This window comes from Pezoporus occidentalis, unplaced genomic scaffold (genome assembly GCF_034315485.1).
Source record: "Pezoporus occidentalis ecotype Australia unplaced genomic scaffold, CSIRO_AGI_Poc_V1 ctg352, whole genome shotgun sequence".
NCBI classification, from domain to species: domain Eukaryota; kingdom Metazoa; phylum Chordata; class Aves; order Psittaciformes; family Psittacidae; genus Pezoporus; species Pezoporus occidentalis.
Genome location: NW_026915506.1, coordinates 86,203 through 105,760, shown reverse-complemented (window position 1 = coordinate 105,760; position 19,558 = coordinate 86,203). Strand labels below are relative to the sequence as shown.

The 19,558-nt window shown below is 35.5% G+C and overlaps 1 protein-coding gene across 1 annotated transcript; it reads right to left on the bottom strand.

Moving 5' to 3' along the window:
• Window positions 1-3,483: 3,483 nt before the first annotated feature.
• On the bottom strand, window positions 3,484-6,056 carry ATOH7 (atonal bHLH transcription factor 7). The gene has a single exon (XM_062630470.1). It carries the CDS (start codon window positions 4,765-4,767, stop codon window positions 4,333-4,335), a length of 435 nt encoding a protein of 144 aa, XP_062486454.1. The 5' UTR covers window positions 4,768-6,056; the 3' UTR covers window positions 3,484-4,332.
• Window positions 6,057-19,558: the final 13,502 nt, after the last annotated feature.

Below are 19,558 nucleotides of genomic sequence, written 5' to 3'. Positions count from 1 at the left end.
TACCTGAAGGAAAAAGCTTACTTTGGAAAATCAAAAATCTGACTGAAAATTGTATTATTCTTTGTGCCTAGTGAATCACATTACACTACAGGAGTTCCACAAAGGTTTCACCACAGAAGTTTTACTTAAGAAGGTATAGGAAACTTCATTAAAAAAATCTAATGATACTCATGCTTGCCTACATGAAGCAGTTGTAATGTCATTGACTTTCAAGAGTATAACCAGGGTTAGCAGCATTTTTACTTTTTAGAATTTGTACTGCAGCACTATTTAACAATTCCAGTCCAAAACTGAGCTTTGCCCTGTATGTGTGTATAGTACAAGATGGTCTGTGCCCTAAATACCTTATAAATGGTGAAATGGGAAATAGAAGCCTGAAATTGGAATTAATTGAAGTTGTAAGATATGCTGCTAATATATACTCACTGATGACTTCAATACTTAGGAAGAAACCACTGTCTTTTCATTACGAACATACATCTGAGGAATGTGCTATCCTAGTTCTGCTCTCAGCCACTGAAAAGTCACTGCAGTTAAAAATGTCACTCTAGTTTTGAGGTCAAAAATAACTCTGGTCACCTTGTCAGAATAGGGTGATATAATTCAAAGAAGCACAGAAGCAGAGTATCCATAGCTACTTCAAATAGAAACCCCTGCAGTCTGAACCTTCTAGAAGAATAAAGTTTAATTTCCCACAAATAGCCCATTAGAATTTCACACTGGATTTCAATAGTAAAACGTGTATGTGTGCAGTATGCAACAAATATTTAATGAAGCAAGCATTTCACATCCCCACTGTTTTCACAATAACGTAGGTTTAGAATTACAATGTACTGATACCACAAATAGAAGTATTTTGGGTTTGCACTGCTGTTCAGTGGGACAAAAGTCACAAGCAGACAAACTCAGTCACTAAGAACACACCCAGCTCTGAGCATCTAAGCTTTTTCTTCATTTGGAGGGTCACTGGCAGCCATAATTATTTAAGAGGAGGGGGCTTCAAACGCCTATACCAGTAAAGTCCAGTATAGACAGTCACAGCCCTTATTCCCCACAAACAGCCAGTGGGGAACATATTTGAGAGGAATAATCAAACCCAAATTAAACTTAAACAGTCAAATTTAAATTTCACAAAGTGTCATTAAGGAATTTGTAAAGGAAAGCTATGAAAATGAACCTATGATTTCCTGAACAGTTGTGGTTTAGAAGTCCAAAACAGCATGGATAGTTTCTGCTTTTCAGACTGCCTTCAGAAAGAATTTTTTATGTTTAAACTTCATCCTCACCCCAATTCACTCCCCAAAAGGCTTTGACAAGTCATCAATAGACAGAGAGCTGTCTATACACTACAAAGAACTACTCTGCTGTCTTCAGTATGACAGCAAATTGGAAATCCCAACATCTAGCTCAACACCGCACCCTCCCAAGAAACAAAAAAACCTACAGCATTATATAAAAGCACTATTTTCCCACTAGTAATATTACTAATTATTATCAATAGAGATCAATAAAAAATTCACATTCCATTAGCACAATCAAATCTAAGAGAAAAGGCATTATAATCTTACCATATTATTAAACACCAGAAACTGATGCGATGACCTGATTTGCAAGTGTTCACAAGCTTATGTACTGCAGTGGAGTGCTTTTTAGGACTTCGGCTTCAATTCTTAATAATTTTTGGTAATATGGCCACAAATATTTTACGATTTGTATTGGTTTGTTCCTTTTTATGCGAATTTACTATCATTCATCCAACCATTCACTACATACTAAACCATTATTTTTATATCTATCATCATATGCAGTACATAGTAAATTACAACACTGCATGGAAGAAACGCAATCTGAAAAGAAATTTATATTAGGTACTTCTCTGTAGATTACATATAAACTGCATTGTCATGTCCCACAGAATCGGAATTATACAACACTAGTGCAGAAATGCACCAGTACCATTCTTGCACACTATTCTGGTATTTATAGCTTTGTATCGTATTACCCTTCCACCTAAAGTTTAAAAGGCTATCTTTCACTAAGCTAAGTCTTCCATGTCATATAATTGCACAATTTATTTGCGTCATATTCTCATTTCAGGACAGAAAAGCCACTACTATGCTAGCAGTGCAGGTGAGAATGTCTCGCAGCTAATGTTTACAGCTAATAATCTACTGTAATACAGCACATCATCTAATTATTTAAGGATTGCATTAATTATTATTACAGATATAAACTTGCCCTTTAGTGATGAGTAAAATTCAAACAGTATCAAGTTGGCTACATGGTGGACAGCAACTAATTCTATTCTCCATATATATAAACGTAAGCGAAGAAATCAGTGAATAACATGACTTCATATTCCCAGAAGCCTAAATCCACTTTCTGTTGGCTGGTAAAGATCTAATGTAATTCCTAAGAAGAAAAAAGCACACACTTAAATAATCAGTACTATCCATTACCTTTTGAGAGGCTAAAGTATATGTTAAAAACATTCCTGAATTCCAGTGTTTAAAGGAGAGAGTTGCTCAGAATATATAGTGCCTCTTGTGTATGTGTTTAATCTAGCCTGAAATGCTGTCCCAGCAGCTTTCACTCCAGGAACAGTCCAACTCCCTCCCCAGGAAAAGCATGAGTCTGCAATACAGTGACCAAGCGCAAAATAAGGGTTCTGAGAGAAGACAGACAGGAAGATCAGATCTTTGCATGCAACTGTTCCTCCAGCAGAGTCCCTCTCCCCCAAAACAGGGCTTTGTTTCTATTAATGCTTTTGTTTTTCGCTGAAAGCTGCTCAGTTGTTGAAAGTAACTCATATCAAAGCCATTCGTTTGTCATTTGGAAGAATTCTAAAACATGAGACATGGCAGCAGCCAGCAGGGAACCTGCCAGGCTTCCCTGCTGGAAACCCACCAACGGACAGCTGTTCTGGGACGGCATCTTTTTCTCCTTCTCCCTCATGGCTAACACTAGCGAGGGCTTGTTTCTGGGAACTCCCTACAGCAACACCAGCACAAATACTTTTCAGCCTCATAGTCTGCCACCATCATACCAGCCATTGGCAGCTGAACTTCTGCAGACTCTGCATCATGCTGCAAACACGTCTGCTTCTCCAGCAATCTTGTGTCTATTCAGTTTTTGATCTTCCCCACCCCCTTTTCTACCCAGATCCCTCTATACTCTACAAGTGAAAGAAGCAAACAAACAAAAGGCTATACAGGACATCACCAGTGCTGAAATGTACTCAACTGCTTTGCAAGAATGCTCTATAACATTTTACCACTTTTATCTTTAAAGACTATTTTTCAGAGGGTACATAAAACACACTAACTGGGAAGCAAGCATCATTTCCTACTGGATATCCTTCTCCACTACCTAGTAGATCCTTTAATAAACTACAAGGACTGTGACAGAAGTAGTAAAACATTTGTGGTAGGAAATCCACTAGTAATTCCTTAGAGCAGGAATTTCAGGCAGTTGGTGAGGACATAGCATAGAAAACACTTTATTTATGACTTACAAACTCTGTTACCATTACTAGATAACATAAAATTAGAAAACAAAATCCAAACATTTAAAGTCTACAAAAATCTAGAGGTTTAGGTTATTTTCACATGAGCATTCTCATTTATGGTATATAATAACATGGGCTTTTACAGCCACTGAAAACAAAAACATCCCTTCTATGACTTGCAAATAGCTCTTTTTTGAGCATACAAGAGACACCATTAATTAGATTAAAGCAAATCTACACAAACTTGGAACCCATATGTCAAACTTACAAAGTTTAAGAAGGTTAGTTCTCTGAGGACTAGAACCCCAATACATCATCAAATTTTTCTCATGGGAGCCATTTATGTGAAAACAAACCAAAGAGTAACTGACAGGAAAGCTGACAGGAAAATAAAAACATGTAATGAAGTTAATTTCCGATGTTATTCCATTCCATTACACCACGGGCCAATCCAGCCCATGATTTGTAGAAAATACTGTCATGATTCACCACAGTAGAAAAAAAAAAAAATCCACCAAAAATTTACTAAATAAAATAATTAAATGAACTAGAGGAACTAGAAAACAACCATCAAAAGGATTTCAAATTAAAAGTATGCTTTCCACCAGGATTAAATAAATTCAATCTTCTTTAAATGCATTTTGATTTAAAGTTCTCAAACAAATTTATTGTCAAATTAGTATAAGATGCAAACAAGAATAAGCTACTATAATGCCAGTATTACCTTATTCAAGCAGATTAACTCTTGCTAATTATTAAATTACACATCTGCCCTGCTGTATGTTCTTAGTTCAAAAAAAGTTCTAATTAGCTATTTGAAAGTGTTAAGGGTGATAACCAAATATTCGCTGTGCATATGGATCACTGTCTGTTGCCATTTTTGGTCCCGTGTAATGGTGGTAGCTCTCTGGATGAAAGTGTTCACAGTGAAGGCTAATCCATTCTCTTTCAGTACTGTATCGTTCTGCTTCAGCAAGGATTCTAGTGAGAGCCATGATATAACTCAAAGCCATCTGAAGGGTCTCATACTTGGAGAGCTTCTTATCTTGACCCCACTGTGGAACCACCTTTCTCAAACGATCAAAGGCTGTGTTCAGCCCTTGCATCCGTCTTCTCTCCCTGGCATTGGCAGCCAGTCTTCTCTTTGCAGCACTTTCCATCCTTTCTGAACTGCACTTCACAACACAGCCTGGTCCACTTCTGCACTGGATGTCTGACTCCATGCCTGAATCCAAATGACTGGATTTACAGGTTTTCATATTCAATGCAGCTTCAGTTTCACAGACACAAAGATTACTTTTTAAAAACTGGGTATCTAAAAAGTGGTCGGGAAAGCACTCATGTGTGTAGCCTGCATACCTCTTGAATCGGTTTCCAGATGCCAATGATATGATATTTTTCTTAGCATCTAGTAATAAAAAAGATAAATAAAAGGTCTTCTGGTTCTTCTGAAAATGTCTGAAAATTTCTTCTTATTGTTTAAATAAAGAATAAAGAGTTTTTAATGTCTTGCGCTTTCATTCTTTTAATTTCTTTAAACTCACAGAGATAGAAAACAATGAAATGTCCATTCTCAAAATGTATGTTACTGAAGAAAATGGTCCATTTAATCCAAAAAGGATCTTAACAGATTAAAGACATTTCAATTCCAAATGACCATTTGAAATGAAAGAAGTCCTGATTCAGTTTAGAAGAGTATTACAAAATGATGAACTGTTGCGATCTGAAGACGTAACTTCGTAACAGAAATCTCTCCTTTCTTGACTCCTGCTGGCAAGCAATGATTGTGTCTTACAGACAAGATGCGGCTTTATAGAAACTGCAAAAGCTAAACAGGTGGTAGCAGGTGGGCGGGCGGCACTCTGCTTCCATCTCAGTACCTTCCCACCCTGGGAACTACAGGGGGAAAAAAAAACCAAACCAGTAAAATCCGAACATCACAGCCTTCAGCTGTTGAGAAGTCTTCCAAAGCCAGTCTGTCCAGCCCTAACAACTTGCCATCTGGAGTAGTGTCTGGCTGGCCCCACAAGACCCTGGGCAGTTAAGCAAAAGATCCTTTCAATGGATAATCTGTTGCAGCCCAGGGAAAAAAGAAAAATCTCTGTGCATTGTAGTATTTATATTTCAAAATGTGAAAATTCTACTTAGTATTAAGGGTAGAAGAAATACCTATTCTAATGAAACAGAAGAGAATTAGCTTAATGGTATATGGCCAGGAATACTACCGGCTTGCATTACACAGTACCAAAGTAAGTAGACTCTCTTTATCAGAAACACTTCAGAGCCCTTCAGAATTTTAATATTGTCTAAAGTATGCAACACTGCAGAGAGACTAGTATCTTGAGGAGAATGGGCATTATGTATTTGCCTGTCAGCAAATCTAATGTCATTAAAATAATTTAAATATATTTAAACAGTTAAGATTGAGTTACGAATTTATGTAATAATGACTGTAAAAACATTTAGATAGGTCATGATACAGACATACACAGAAACATGTAATTATACAAATTATACAAAAACTGTCCTGTTTAATACACCTTATTAAAGTAAGTACATGTATTTTACTGGGGGTGGGGGGGTGGGAAGTGTCTTTTTAGTAATATCCCTAAATAAGTAAATGCAATAAAAGAGCATGTGAAGAAATCTGTCTGCTGGCAGTAAGGGATCATTTCTGCTATCAGTTGTAATGATAGAGAAGCCACCAGACATACACTCACAACTCATAATCAAAACGTATTTCTTTTACAGTACTTGTATTAATAAAACCATTATCTACATAAACTTACAAGGAAGCATCATTTTATTATATACACAAAAGGTAAAAAAAAGCAAAAAACAACCCTGCCATGCAATGATTTATTATCTGTATTGATTTCAAACTTAATTAAATTGTTACCAGCATTCATAAATTAGTAACTTTTTTCAATAGAGACTGAATACTGTATATTTATTTAGAACTATAGCTCAATTGTTTTCCTTATGACCCCAGAACTTGGTGTAGTTGTAAACAGCTGATTAATCCCTAGCAAAAGCAATGACAATGAAATGAGGTTGAATAATCCAAAAACAATAGGATGCAATTGAACACTAATGGACTCCAGCACAACAGATGTTGAATGTAGACTGTTACGCCCAGTTGCTCTGCTCTTAATATTCTGAATCCTAATGGTCTTGAACAGACAGTATAGTTGGGGTAGGGAGTCTCCATTATTCCATTATCAAAATGTTTGCCACATCTTCAACTTTTAAAGAACTATAACTGCATCATGTTTCATTATAAATGCAACATTCCTTGCTGTGTGCATTGACCTGTTCTCCTAAACATAAAGAACTACTACCATGCCTTAAAATGCTACTTTCTGAATGACAATTTCTGATCATTTGTGTGTGAGAGTTGAGAACAGCACCATTCAGAAAAAAAACCACATAACCATATGTCTTTTACAGAAGGATCAGCAATTAGAACATGTGAGGTATTTCTTTTCTGAAAATGTTTCATGGGAAATATGGCATGTGCAGTCTAAAAAAAAAAAATACACCTCTGATCTTCATGCTATTGCCATAGCATATTTTACTGTTAGAGCCTTCTATGCCCAAGTAAATCTGTTAATTAAATCCTTTGTCTCTTAAAGAAAATCTCAAAGGATTTTTATAAAAATAAACACAATAAAATGAAGATGTTTTGTAAGTTAATAAATATTGTGTGTTTTCATGAGATAGCTATTACTCATTTCAGAGAATTAACCACTCTTAGTGTTAAGAGTGCTGTTAATTTCATACCAGAAATGTGAAATGCACCCCTTTAAAATATCATATGGTATACTATCGTATTTTTTCACTTCTCAGCAGTTTTCCTATTTTTAACTTAATATCTCATGCCAGTATGAATTACAATGAAGACTTCAAACATACTAAAAATCAGTTCTTTAAAACTTTGTATTTTACTCCACTAATGCATAATAATGTAATACACAATGCTGTTAATCTTCCTCTTCCTAATTGATTCACCATCTTTATCATGCTTTGACTAACACACGGATATAATCTCAAGAGAGAAGCTGTGATTTATCGCTCTTACCAAACAAACTGTAACTTTACTTTAAATGATTTACTACCAAATCCCAGGACAAGGACCAAAATCCATCTGGAGTAACAACAGACCTCTAACAGGATTTTACAGCTTATAGATAAAGCTAAAAATTATTCCATGACAGATTAAATGCCTGGTTTTCATTACCTATAATTTTCTTAAGCTTCTGCTTTATGAAAGAGAAATAAGAAAAGTAAATGTTAAGGTCTCATGTACACCAATCGATTTAGTTCATCTGCATAGCCCACCAGCCATATGAAAATAAATTAGCTCAAGCTTTTGGAAAATAAACTGCTTCATTGCTCAGTCAATAATAGAAATGCTATCAGTGAAATTTTCCCAGGTTTCCTCCACCAGGTGTGATTTCCTCTATATTTCAGCTTGTCTCTGTTATTGGTTTTGTAATTCTATTCCCCTCTTCATTTATTTCTAAAATTTCTCAGAGGTCTTATTCTTTTAACCATTTTTCAAATTATTCTCAAAATTGCTGGAAGTTTTCAAAAAGCTATTAATATATTCTGATGTGATATACTTTCTAAATCCCACCATATATTTTCTCATCTTTATTGTACATTAGTAATTTCTCAATAATTTACCTTTACTCTTATTTTATGTCATAACATAATCTCAAGCCAGAAGAACATTAGAATCACCAGAAAGAGTACTTGTGTCTACTCGATTACTCAGATTTCAATCTTTGAATCTCTGATTATGCAGGTACATATTTAGTGTTATTCCATGACCCTTGCAGCATTATTCTTGATTCACATTTTAATTCTAAAGCAATATCTTTAATCAAAATACAATGTTTTTCTCAGAAAAAAACAAGAGTGACAAGCCAGAATGCTCTTTCAGTCATAAGCCAAATTATTTTAGCATTGCTAAGTCACCACTAATACTAGGAAAATAAAGGGTAGTTTCAGTCCATTAAAGAAACAAACTAGTTTCAGGATTTATGACTACATAAATACATACTTTAAAAATTGCCTGCTAGGACAGTTAATAACTCAGATGTGATTATCACAGCACCCACTATGAAGAGCTGGGTTTCTTCCATCTATACTAATATGGAAAGCAAAAATCTTATTACTTCTGTTGGACAAACAATAATTTTAAGAGGAAGTGAAAGTAACATTTCTGGTTATAGTCTAATTTGTCAGTACCTTCTCTAGTTCTTCCAAAAATAACATATATAAGCAGTACGTCAAAGCAAGAATCTTACCTCTTCCTTCCAGCCAGCATTCACTATTTAATCTCAGATAGATCCTTTCTGGAAGTCTCATCAAGACTTCTTACCACCGTAGTTTATACTGAGCAAACGTGAAAGACTGGCATGCTGTATGCTGCTTAATTAAGAGCAGGTGGGTAACTAGCAAACTATGACCACCCTTAAGGGCCCAATTTCTAGTAATATTTGACTCAGCTCACAAGACAGGCTAGAAATCCGTGGTGTGCAGAATAATGGATTTTCCTTCCTTGGTTATTTACACTGTTTTCTATATCACTGCTATAGGACAATTAGAAAACAAAATAATTCACAAGTGAATGCTGTACCCTCAACAGACAGGAAATGTAGACACTGACACTGTTAAGTTGAATAGCAAACTACAGCAGTAAGATGAGTTTACAGTCATTTCACTTAGAGCTTCCCGACTTCATACTGGACACCCTTTTATACAGAGTGCTTAGAACATTTATTTCATTTTCTTCTTAAGTGCGTTTGGGGTGAGCTTTTTCTTTGTAAAAGTTCAACACGTAAGTCTCCCAACCACACTTAAAAGCTCTACTTGCCATACTGCTCTCAAGCTATCACTTCTTCTCAATTTATCCATTTCTCCTTGACAGTCATCCTTTTTTATTCCGTTACCTTTCTTAAGTAGCTTTCCCTCAGATGAGGCGCAAAACGCATAGCCTTCCTCAGTGATCCTGACCAGAACAGCCTTTCAACCTAACTTTGTTTTAAAGTGTGATTTTACAAGAGGTCTGAAACCCAAAAAAAGTAATAAAATAGAAAGCCTTAATTTTATCATGGTACTAGAGGAACATGCTTTGAACATTCAACTGTTTTCAAATGTTTCCCACTTGTATTACATATTGACTATGATTACTATTACATATATGCATATATACACACACAAATATACATGAAACAGCTCATGAAAAGAAGGAAATTTCCACTTAGAATGGTACTGGAAACCACTGCACCACTAAGGCAGCAAAAAAAACCTTTGACACATTATTACAAAGCCAGCAAATTTTCTGAGTATTTCACACCACAAAGGTTCTCATGTGCCAACAAATAAAGTTCTCTACAGAGGTCAATTCCACCTGTGCATGTTCAGTGATCTGCAAAAGCTGGCCTAAAATTTCTCACAAAGAGACCTATAGGCAACACACAGTAGGGGACGCAAACCTGCCACTATCTTCACCGTTCACCATTCAACTAGCATTGTGCAAGGAAGCTTCCATACTGAAATAGTACAGCTTAAATTTAAGGTTTGCTTTACAGCTGCCCTAGCCACCCTGTGCAAAACACTGATCCTCTGTTCATCTTTCAAACATGAATTAACTTGTTTGGCACTAGCTTCAGTAGCACTGGACAGTACAAATTTGTCCACAGCAACCACTTCAAAAAAATTAAAATTACTTGTTAGGCATTACAAAGGCATTTTGGCACAGGCAAGAACAGAATCCCTCCATCTGGATGTAATTCAGTTTCTCTAACCATATTTTATTTTCCTATATACCCAGTTTCAATATAGCTTCAGACTTATTAAAAACACTATCTATGCTATGCACCAATGAACAGATGAGAGAAGGGGATTTAGTTTACCCTCCAGACTCCAGACAAGAATTACTGTTTTTACAGTCTCTGACAGATGTTTTTCTAACTTGTTACGAAAAACCTCTAACAGGGTAACCAGCAACACAAGAGATAAACTTATCTTTTACTATACCAGGCGTTTCAGGATTAGAAAGATGAAGGAGGTGGTTAAGACATATTTCATCAGCTGATTTGACCGAAGGAAGTATAAACTTGGGACTCTTGCATTCAACTCCAGATTCTGGAGTAAGCAGTACTTCAGAGGTTACTCAGTCTTGGTCCTGACTTCCCTCTGTTACAGCCCCTACACTCCCTCTACCCTTTTCATGTCTCGCATCTAATTTTCATCCTGCTGTTCCACACTCCTGTGCATCACAATCACCTCTGTAAAATAAGGGGATCTCTGAGATTCCAGGGAGATAAACTCTCACGCTTCATCTCCTGTGCCACTGTCCTCCAAATACAGTAACTTTGAACCAGACATTTGTTCCCAAGACTGGAGATAGTAACAGCCAAACTCCAGCACATGTGAACTAGGATTCATGTGTTTATTTTTAAAACTTTACAAATGTAACAAAATTTAGTAAGTCCCTGACACAGAAGCAACACCAGTGCTACAAACAAAACAAAAGCAAAAAATTCTTTGTCAAAAGGCATGAAGACCCTCAGACTGAAGCTAACACCTTCCCAGCACCTATAACCACAGAAAACTAGGAAGACACATAAGCTAGTGCTGCAAGTTAGTCAATCTATGGAACACTATAGTGTATATGTATATTATAAAGATTTTTACCTGCAACCTGCTTCACTCAAAGCACAAAAGGAATTAAAGTGCAGGTAGTTTAAAATACAAGATAGTTTAAGTATGAAAATGAGTGTTGAAATTGTTGAAAACAGAAATACCTCTTGACAAGTAGACAATAACCAAAAACCATAGAGAATGGTCCCTGTTTTGCCAAGCAGGAAGGTGCACAAGAAAGCAGCTCTGTAACGGGTAAAATACGGCGTCTAATGCCATGAACACGTAACAACTTAAGTATGTTTAATATTAATCCCTAAGTAATCCCACTAAATTCAGTAGCAGACTGCTTACAATTTTTAAGTTAAGCACCACCAGTTGGAATTTTTGGGAAAAGCACAGAAAGACAATGGGGAAAAACAAGGATCACAAGATGTGATATAAGCAGAGACAGAAGCAGGAACAGAAAGTGAGAATAAAAGGAAGATGAAAAACAAGGAAAGGTTTCAAGTGGGCTGAGCTGCACCAGTTTACACTGGCTGGGATCTATATAATATTACATAGTGTCTTTTCTTTCCTTCTTAAACTCTCTGTTGTAACATGAAGAGAATGTAATGCACTTTGTATGTGAATTAGTTATACATCTAATCCTTAACCAATTAGGAAGAAGAATCTCAAAACTCTTCACTTCCCAAAACATAATTAATGCTACAATTAATGCTGCTTGTCCAAGCCAAAATCATGTATAAGGTGTGCCATACAGTTTATTGACTGAAATAAAATACATGAAGCAACAATGGTGAAAGTGATGACAAAAAATGCTGTTAATATTTCTATAAAATAATTTTTCAGTTCAGGAGGAGTTATTTTCTTGTGCAAACAGGCATAAAATTACTACCCACTGCCCTGCTTCTCATTGATTTTTATTTGGCACAGTTTGCCAGATGCTGTTTGGTCTAAGTGCTGCCTTGACCTCCACTGGTGACGCCGGCCCCTTTTGGCTTTGTTGTGCAGTATTTTCCCAGCAGGGAGGTCCCACCCCTCTAATAGTTCAGTTGCAAGTTTTGCTAAAGGCTTATAGGTTCCCCATATGTTGTACTGGAGGGGCCAGCCTGACTGGAATTAACTCAGAAGTGGCGTCCAGCATTGTGGCTGTAGCTGGCCCAGAGGAGATTATAAATGCCCCAAAACTAATTAAATATTTTGTCTCCTGCTGGTAAACAAAAGCGAGTGAGGGCAAAAATATGAAACGCCTGATTTAACTAGGATCTGTAAGTAGCTTGACAACGGCAACCCTGAAGTCAGTGATGCATGATTTAAAAGCCTCTAATGGGTCAAAGCTGTTACACAAATGAGACTGTTGTCGATTATCCTTCACTTTGCATACTTGCAAAACAGTTACATAAATGTACTGACTATCCGTTTTCAAAATATTTCACAACAGCATTTCTCTGGTAAGAGTCGTGCAGTCCAGATATTTCTTTGGAAGCATCATTAACTTTCACTTCTGCACTGAAAATATATGGAAAATAAATGTATCCACCTAAAGAAATATGTACAAATAAGAAGTGACAGTATTTGCAGTAACATTTTCAAGGATGTGAACTGACAAATGGTGCTTTATAAAAATGAGACACAAGAATTCTCTAATTTAATAATATATTTAGGAACATTTTTTAACAAAATTGTTAGCTAAGTGCCTTTTTCAAGGTTTCTCTATTCAAAGATATATAGAATACATATAGAGGAATATGTATTAAAAATCAGTTAAATTATTTAAATATAGAATAATATATATTTAATCAGCTAAATTATTTAAATAATGGATTAAGTGATTTTGATATATGTAATTCAGATTTAATGTATTCAGTTCTGTCAATTAAAAATCCTCATAGCATTTTAAATATTGTATGTCCATAAGGTTATGCTGTATTTTAAAATACACTACTGCACACTTCTTTTCAGTAATGTATAATAGTTAATACATAAATATTCCATAAATAAGTTTCAGAATGTGAAGAAATGTTCTACAAAAAACCCATTAGTAAAGAAAATTAGAATTCCAATTAGATGTTCTACATACTAATTTTACATACATGCTTAACTTCTCATGTTTACGTAATCCTACTGCAGTTAATGAGAATAATCAAGTGTCCAAAGGTAAAAACAGCTGCAAGTTTTGCTTGTCCAAGATCTCAGTTCACAATGCTGTCAGTGTGAACTACAAAGTGACTTGTTTAACAAAAACACAGTATTCACCTTTTCTGGGAGGGAATGTATTAAATCCTCATGTGTTCCATAAACCCATTTTTACTTACTTTTTTTTTTTTTAATTTACAATAAGGTTATCTTTACTTGCTGAAATTCAAAACTTACTGAAAAATGGCAAGGATCAAACATATGGGTAAAAGAAAATGAAACCTCAGAAGAAATTCATAGCTACATGTATATACCTACATACATAGAAAACATACATACATCTCACTTTGTTTTTTATAGCACTTTACCATTAGATTCTTGCTTTATATTTAAACTGTTATGCAAATTAAGTAATTCACATTCAGTTTAAGTTAAAAACTACACTATTAACTGTAAGGGCTGATGTTGTAATTATTGCTTTCCAAATTACCCAGGAACTTTTGTAGCTGTATTGGTTTGCATCCTGCCAGACAGATGAGTGCACATGCACACATGCATATAACACATCTGCTCTTTTGTCCAAACAGACAGCAGGACGCCACAGAGGTTCTTCCATCAAAACAAATGCAATTCTAAAAGATTAAGTTGTTCTAGTTAGGCACACGGTAACATTTGATGTTTCAGACTTTCAGGTCTCCTAAGTGTCACATTTCCAAGCTATAATGAATTAGATGTGACAGCTATATTCTAAAAGCCACAAGTAAAGTGGTTTTGAATGAAGAAACACTTAATGTGGTGATTGCAAATATATAATGCGGGATTTGGAATGCACAAAGACAACGTTTCCAATTATATATGTGAGAATAGCAGAGCGTAAAAAGTGATAAACCATGACTAGAAGAGCAAAAAAATCAATTCATCCAATATATAGAAAAATACTGACTATTTAGTACCAAAAAGCTTGTTGTTTGTTTTTCTCCCATAAACCTAGTTGCTTTTTCCATCCCTTATTTCAGAGATTTCAAGAATCTCAAATGACAGCATCCTATCAGACTTCAGCAGAGTTTTCTCTTGAATTATCCAAACTTCAGAATGGGGAAGTTTTCCAAGACTTAATGAATACCACAGAGGAAATTTCAAATTAAAAGCTTTTTACAGCAGTATATTCATCCACTTCTGTTAAACTGGTTTCCTTCTAGATATTCAAAATAAATGACAAAATCTTCCTTATGTAATTGCATACATTGTCTTTTTTGTCATCAACTACTCATGGACCTTAATTCCCAATGCAATAATTGCAGTAAGGCAGCTGTATTTCTGTTGCATCTGGTCCTCTTCATAAACAATTAAGAAGCAAAAAGGTATGTATTACTTGCTTTTATTTACAGCTTTAAGAGTAGTGCCTGATCATAGTAATAACTATATTTTTGTAATTCAGACTCACTGAAAAATGCTCTCAATGAAAGTGCTATCGGTTTAAAGAATTAGGGATGCTTTTAGAGCAAAACACCAGGAGAGCTTCCCACCAAAGTTTTCCACCAGAAAGTCAAGAATGCGAGCTTTACAGCAACGGCTATTTAATCTAACAGACAAACCCATAAAAAGATCAAATAGATGGACAACAACGTTTCAAAACCATGAACTGGAAACACAGAAAATATTTACAAGAGCAAGTTCCTAGATATTTTACCAAGGAATAGGGGCTCTTCAGAAGCTTATATTTTATATTTAATTTTGATATCTTTCCGCTATACTTAAATGGAAAAGTATTGGCTTCAGTACACCGATTGCTTTGGGGAATATTACAGTCTGTGATACATATTCAGGTCATCAGAGCAGATGAAGCCTTATAGGCCTTATATGTTTGCATCTATGAAATGCAGAAAAAACTATCGAAGTTACCTAATAATCCCAGACAGCAACCCAGGAAGAGTCTGAAACCACACAGAATTCTGTCAAACTGCATAGAGATTAATTTTCCTTATTCTCTAAATCTTTTTGTTTAGGGATAGCATGTATCTTCTTTAAGGTAAGTAGCAGCCATTTAATCGCCGGGATTCAGAGAATAAAGAAGCTGGGAAATTCAGTGTTCATTGAAGAGGAAACAACCTTAAATATTTTACAGGTATCACTGAAGCCCAAAACATATCACCATATCACTCTGTCTTCCTCTGAATCTCGAGTATGGATGTGAAATAGGCACATTTATGACTGGACATGGAACACAAGCTTGTATCTATTTTTTTCAGAAGGGCTGTTTTCTAGAAAGGGTGATAATGTATTCTCCAACAAAGAAAAAGTATCTATTGATCAAACTGGTCTTAATACATTGTACAAGGCCTTTGCATAGGTACGTATCGGAAGAAGCACATGAGAAAATTTGTCCTAGTGAAGAAAAGACCAGCATAATCAGTCTCAGGTCTCAATAGGAGAAGTAAAATGCCTGAAAACAGCTGAGGAGGGAAAACAAACAGAATTTAGAATCTCTCTTCTACTTTTTCTTGGCTGACAGGAAAGTCTAACAGACATGATGAATTAATATTTTAACCTTTTAAGGATCAAGATTCCACCTTCTTTTTGTCCATCTCAAAATCCTAGGGCATAGCACAACCCAATCCCATTCAGCAGGGCAATCTAGCAGAGATTACACCTCCTGAAGTACAATACCCTTTAGAGCTCTTCCTAGAATTGTCTGACTGTACCACCTTTTAATCAGTACTAGTTCTTGATGAGACAACTGAATCCTTTGTCAAGAACTTCCAAAATGAAAGAGAAGTACCAATTAATTGGTATTCAGACTGGGACTAATTCAAAGGTGTCTCCTAGTACCTTGGGATATGATGTATTCTACTTTGGAGAGAATCAGTCAGTCAGAGATTGATGAAGGGGTGGTGAGGTCAGGTCTGCAAATACAGAACCATCTGCAGAGTCTCCTGGGTTGGTACCTGCAGCACAGTAATTTACAGGAGCAGGTGTTTCCTTTAATCTACCTTTTTTTTTTTCTGCTGAAATTGTAACTTTATTGAGAAAGTGCCTGTAGTTTATTAAGAGGGTACTTTATTATTGCTATTAACTGCTGAAAGGTTTCTGAAAGTTGTAGTAACCACACTCCTAACATTAGTAAGAATACAGACTGTGATGTTAAATATGTAAGTCAATCAGACACATCTTCAGAAAGCTGCTACACATAAACAGATTAAAGTACAAAAGATGGTTTTAAAACCAGCTATTTCCTTTTGAAAGGAGCCATTTCTGTCTGAATATGGGTGACTAAAATTATCACAGTTGTTAAGATAATTTATTTCTGTTTATAGCCATAAATATTTATGGAGAAAGGATGCTTTCTGAAACAAAAGAAAATTTCAAGAATTCCAGATGGAATTTCCCACCTGAATTGAGCTTGGTGGGATGGGAACTCTGGTAGGTCTCCTTTGGTTTGGATTCAAAGCATAGCAAAAGATCAGTAGAGAATATATCTGAATTCAAATTCAGGTTCCTGGCTTTGCTACACTTCATACCCTGCTCCAGCTCTACAATAATCCACATAATATCTTCTCTAGCCTAACATCTCTCAACCTGACTCCCAGATCAGACAAGCTGTCTTTGCATCATTAACTCCCAACTAGTGGCAAAACAAGAGGGTATGCCCGTAAGTGTTTTAACTATGGTGACATATTTCAGACTCTACACAGGAATAACACCTCCTTCTCCTGCTCCTCACAAACATAATTAATCTCCATCAAACTCCTTCCTCTTTACAACTCTAGAAATGTTCTTGACAAATTTTCCTGAGTTTGCTTAATGTATTTTATCTATCCTGTGATTCCTAAGGGGACAAAAATTACATACGGGAAAGTGGTTTCTTGGTTTGGGTGTATCACCAAAAAAGTCACAGAACACTGGAAAGTGGCTAAAACTTATGCTTATGTGATTCATGACATTAAAAAAATGGGGATTATTCTCTTTTGCCATTCAGTGAGGCAAAAACAAGTAAAAGCGAACCTCTCACTAAATAAATCACCAGTCTAAACTAAAGGTCTTACACTAAAACTGACCTCTAGTACAAATAAGTAAAAATAAATCACACTTTTCTACTGTCTGCTAACACACTGGGTTTTGTTATTCCACTTTCTCATTCTTTTGAAAAATTTTAACTATATTTTGCTGTAAATTTTAGGAACTAAAAGGACAGTGACTCAGCAATTGAGAAAAATACTTTGGTTCTCCTTTGTTCTTTTTGTTTAAGACTGGTAATTAAAGACAAATCCACTCCTCAGAAGGAACAGAAGTCAGAATCAAACTGCTTAATTGGCAGATTTTTCTGATTTTTAATTGAAATTAATTAATGTTTGCCTGATCTGGCATCACCCTAATTTTCATTTAGTTTACTTTTTTTTACTTCTGGGAGGGTTCCCTCTGTTTCTGGCATGTTTCCCTGTCACTCTGATAAATACTGAGACAAAGAAATTTTCCCTTTCCCAGAAATAACTGCCTCATCTGTTGCTAATTTCCCTTCCTATCCATTACGGACCACATGGCTCCTCCCTGTGACCTCTTGCTGTCATGAAATCTTTTATTTCCTTTCGCAAAATTTTCCAACTTTGATAACAACTTGCTGTCTGCACTCATCTAGATAATACAAAAGAAATGCAATGTATTTTTATGAATACTTTAAGTAGATCTGTTAAGTGGCTTATTAAATTAAAACATGGCTTCCCAGTTTATTTTCATCCCTTTAATCTGTACATTCATTCCACAGCAAAAAACTTTTATGGGTTATGTTGCTCTATTTTTTTTTTTCTTTTTTTGCTTACTTCCTCAGGGTTATGTATTTTCTTCCTGACCCCTACGTGAGGTATGGCACTGCAAAGGCATATACCAAAGAAGTAAAATGAGCAAACGTGTATTCAAATATTAATGTTTCACCTGTTGGATCTAGCCACAGGTTTACTCAAAACTAACAGTGACCTGTAGATTAATGACCTGTTGGTCACTGGACACATGATAAATAACTCCCAAGCACATGGGAATTTTTGGAATTGCATTTTCCTTTCACATAATTTGCCCTTTTTATTAAGAGACCAGCACAAAAAGTTCTGCAAATCCTCTGCACCAGAAACACTAACCAGAGACACTGCATTTTGGAGCCTTCCCCTTAGTATCTTCACTTAAATTTAACTCGCGATTCAACGTTTTAATTTAATCAAAACAGTACAAGTTAACTTTTCTTAGGAAAAAAAATTAAATTCCAAACTTCTGCATTACTAACTGTGATATTATACAGGCAGTTCCAGAAAATTCTCTCTTTTAAAGAAGTTTTATTTAATTAATGAGGAAGGTCTAGCAACCTGCATTAAGAAGAGTCCATGGAAAGTCCACTATGATGAAGCCCACAGCACTCAAAGATTGTATTTAGCATTATAAGGACCTAAAATTGTGCTACTTGAAGATCACATGATACTAGTATTTATTTAAATTATAGTAGTCTCTTCTCAGAAATCTACTGTTAAGTATTGTTTCCTTTCTGTATTTTCTGTGCAGACTTTGGCTTTTGGAAATTAACTTAAACATCCCCGTGCTCTTTTTTTTTTCTTGATGTGACTCATGCAATTTTGAGTCTGAATTCTCATTTCAAGTGACACATATCATTTGGTGCTAAGGTAACTTAAATTTGAGCAAGATCCTGAATGCTAAGATAGTTAAATTAGTTTAACAATATACAGCTAATAAAAACACCAGGCAAATCCTTCACATGAAAACATAAAACAAGGCCATACAAATCTCAAATGATTTCATTTGAAGAGTGCGCAACCTATTTTCTGCACTAGGAAAGATGAACAGAATTTGTCACAATTCATTTCCTTTACTGTTGACCGAAAATTTGCAGTGTATTAAAGCATGTCTAGGTAATTACAATCATCAGGTCAACTACACTATAGTTCATCAAAGTAAAGTTGCTACTCAGAAAATGAGTGCTCTTTTTCTTGCCACTCTCAGCAGCCTTGCTTATTTTGCATATGGTTGCATGTTTAATTAGCAATCCTTCTGTAAGTGTCTGCAATTAGCACAATGATGATTAATAAAATAACTCCTTTAAAGCTCCATTTAGGCAGCAGAACTGCACAATCAGGTATAATTAATTCATCATTAATAAATCATGGCTGATTAACTAATCTGTTGATTACAAACACATTACTGCATAATCTCCCACCTGAGCTCTGGTGATTTTTCTATCCTGAACAGAAACAGAGACAA

What these genes read in the sequence shown, in the direction of transcription:
- ATOH7 (XM_062630470.1), bottom strand. Translation starts at nt 4,767, where the DNA reads ATGAAAACCTGTAAATCCAGTCATTTGGATTCAGGCATGGAGTCAGAC.